Genomic DNA, 3463 nt, shown 5'->3' on the forward strand with positions numbered 1-3463 from the left:
CAACCAGTGGCTGTTAAAATGGATATTCAATTAAATATTTTTCACCAGATTGACGGATAATAAAGCTTGGGGTTTGTGAATGTACAGTGTGCCATATTTTCATTAATGCCATAAAAGATTATGAAACTAAGAAAATCAGACTTTGAAAACCAAATTGCTTAAGCTATTATCTTTAAAGGTTGTATGACACCATACCACATCATTTTGTATTATGTGTAATTCCAAGATTGTAAGTAAGGTTCTCAGTGACTCTTATTTGCCTAATATTCACATCACTGCAAATACCACACAATAATTTCAGAGCCAGGCATTCAAATATGTGGTGTTTTATGAATAAATTTTGCAATATAGTTTCATAAAATCTAATTCTATTACTTTCTTATTTTGCTCTATTTGCTGTCATCCATTTCTATTTGGGGTTTAGTATAATTGCCTACACTTGCCTTTCTATTAAAATATTCCAAAGCTTATATTTTTCAGACTTTACTTTGTTAAACTAGACAGTATTTGTGTATTCCAAAGTAATAATATGCTAATTTCTTACATGGAAAATTGAAATCTAAACAGTTTAAATATTATACACTATATTATGTTCTAAAGCTAACAGGTAGCAGAGTAGAGAAATCAATCCTATCCTAGGTTGCCAGTCTGCAAATTGCTTTTTTCAGTATCTTCTCAGAACTAATATACTTTGGAAGCATACACCTATTAACACCAATGAGCTCTAAGTCAGTCACTAAGTCAGAATGGAAATTTACCACGTTTTTTTTTTTTTAATGTAGATCCTAATTAACAAGGTAATATTGTTTGTCTTTTACAAAGATATGGTATGAAAAATTTTATAACAAAAATTAGAAAGGAAGAAATTGTCATTGGGTGGCAAGATCCTGAATTTCAATCCCTAATTTTCCACATTAGATATAACACTTAGTGGTGTGTGCCTTTTTTTCTTCAATTTTTCCTCGTCTACAATTCTCTCTAGGTTATTACTTGAGGCTCATATCATCAATCTAAGCCATTTTTGTTCTCTTTTTCCTCCCCTAACTCTGCTTCAAAACTTCTATAACTCATTTGCTGCAAAGTCTAGACCCTCTCTCCCAAGTAAGCTTACTGGGTGGGCTAAACTACCATGGAACAGAAGAGTTGTGAGGAAGTTGATATGTTGCTAAAAAGTCTTGCTAGTTTGCTACACAAACAGAATAGAGTGTCAGAGAATTTTCCTTTCCCCTAATGAATTTAGAAGGTATGTATTTTGACCTGTATCATTGATTCTATTTGGATCAATTACTTGGAGTTTACAATTTTTTATCCTTATATGAATATTGCACCTAATTATCCCCATAATCAGTTAAACAAATGTCAGCTGTTCACATTTCAGCTCTTTCTGCCAATAACTGCTGGAAGTGATTTAATGCAGCTGGAGAACAACACTGACAATCATTATAGCCTGGGAAGTGTGAAATAATTTCATTGTACTGTTGTGATCTCCTTAGTCGAAGGACTGATGTTTAGAAGATGAGACTTGGAGAAAAACAAAACAAAACAACCTTTTCTTAGCATTAAAGAAATAACGTAAAAGAAGGGTGAATCTGGAGGCAAGTTGGGACTGCTTATCTGGTGAACTCTTCCCGAGAACTGTTTTCATAAGAATTCACTTTCAGCGTTGAAAGGAAATGCTTTCATCTGAAAGGGATTGTTGTACTTCATTTAGACTTCCCCCATCTGATAAAAACTGCTATGTAACAGACGCGGCTTATTTGGGGGAAATGAGGGAGAGGAGAAAAACGTTGGGGTGAGCAAAGGACTCATCAGCCATGCTTCCACATTCACAGAGGTTTGCATATTCTTTTCGCTTCCCGGCACTTCTTGGGTTCACTTTAGAGAAAGGATGCCCTCACCACTTCCACTGCGCTCCTACCTCGCTGGTGAGTTTTCCCCCTTGGTGGACTCGCGACCTTGCAGCAGCCCTTCTGAGCAACCAGGGAAGCTGTGTCTGGGGGCCACTCCGCCCAGGGCCCCACGGCTACCCCGCCGGCTGGCCTGGTGCTCCATTGACTGGGAACAGGTGTGCATCCTGCACAGGCTGGGAACTGGGGGCTTTGGCTCAGTGTACAAGGCAACTTACCACGGGGTTCCGGTGGCCATAAAACAGGTGAGCAAGTGCACCAAGAACCGACTGGCATCCCAAAGGAGTTTCTGGGCTGAGCTCAACGTGGCCAAGCTCCGCCATGACAACATCGTGAGGGTGGTGGCGGCCAGCACCCACACGCCTGCCGGCTTTAACAGTCTGGGCACCATAATCATGGAGTTTGGTGGCAATGTCACTTTACACCAAGTCATATACGGAGCGACCAGGTGCTCTGAGGAGGTGGGGGAACTCTATGGTTGTGCCAAAGAGCAATTAAATTTGAAGACGTGTCTAAAGTATTCCCTGGATGTAGTGAATGGTTTGCTTTTCCTTCACTCACAAAGCATCGTGCATTTGGATTTGAAGCCTGCCAACATTTTGATCAGTGAACAGGATGTCTGCAAAATTGGCGACTTTGGTTGCTCTGAAAAACTGGAAGATGTACTATGTTTAAAGACTCCTTACCACCTAGGCGGCACTTACACCCACCGAGCCCCAGAGCTCCTAAAAGGAGAGACCATCACGCCCAAAGCGGACATTTATTCTTTCGCTATCACTCTGTGGCAAATGACCACCAAGGAGGTGCCTTACTCAGGGGAGCGTGATTATGTCCTCTACGCGGTAGTGGCCTGTAATCTTAGGCCCTCGCTCTCCCAGGCTGTCTTCACAGATTCCATGCCTGGGAAAAGACTTGAGAAGATCATTGGCAGCTGCTGGAGGACCAGTGCTTTGCAAAGGCCAAATGCAGAACTTCTGCTGATTGACCTCAACTCATTAAAAGCTGACTTTTACTGATTCTGACCCTGTATCAAGATAAGCTTTTCCTCCCTATTCCTTTATAAAGAAATAATGTCAAAAAATATATAGGACAAAGTTTTAGAAAATAAAGTTATTGTCTACTCCTGGATTCAACTGCTTTTTCTTAAGGCAAAGAGCAGAGCGACCATTCTAATAGCTGTTCCAGTACTGTGGGCTACTAACCTTTGTTCTCATAGCTAATGCACTTACTTAAACAGTTACATAATATTGCACTTACTCATTTATTACAGGTTTCTCCCACTACCCCAAAGTAGTCCTCTTTATATAATTCATTAGGTTATGGTTTGGATCTGGGAAGGAGGGTTTTCCCGTATAAGTTAATGATAATAGTATTCCCAAACAGCAGAGTTCTACTTTTGGATGGGAGGCAAGGGAATAAAAACAGAGAGAGAGCTGTATTGACAAAACCAATTTGTCCAAAGTAGAACTGAATTATAAAATACCCAAAATTTCTATAAATTCAAATAAGATGGGTTGTAACCACAGCCTAAACTTGAACTATTAAGTTTACCTGTT

The 3463-nt window shown here is 39.9% G+C and overlaps 1 protein-coding gene across 1 annotated transcript; it reads left to right on the forward strand.

Moving 5' to 3' along the window:
* Positions 1-1888: 1888 nt before the first annotated feature.
* On the forward strand, positions 1889-2923 carry MOS (v-mos Moloney murine sarcoma viral oncogene homolog). The gene has a single exon (XM_004680037.1). It carries the CDS (start codon positions 1889-1891, stop codon positions 2921-2923), a length of 1035 nt encoding a protein of 344 aa, XP_004680094.1.
* The last annotated feature ends 540 nt before the right edge of the window (positions 2924-3463 follow it).

This window comes from Condylura cristata, unplaced genomic scaffold, assembly GCF_000260355.1.
Source record: "Condylura cristata isolate star-nosed mole 26May11 unplaced genomic scaffold, ConCri1.0 scaffold00009, whole genome shotgun sequence".
Classification (NCBI taxonomy): Eukaryota; Metazoa; Chordata; class Mammalia; order Eulipotyphla; family Talpidae; genus Condylura; species Condylura cristata.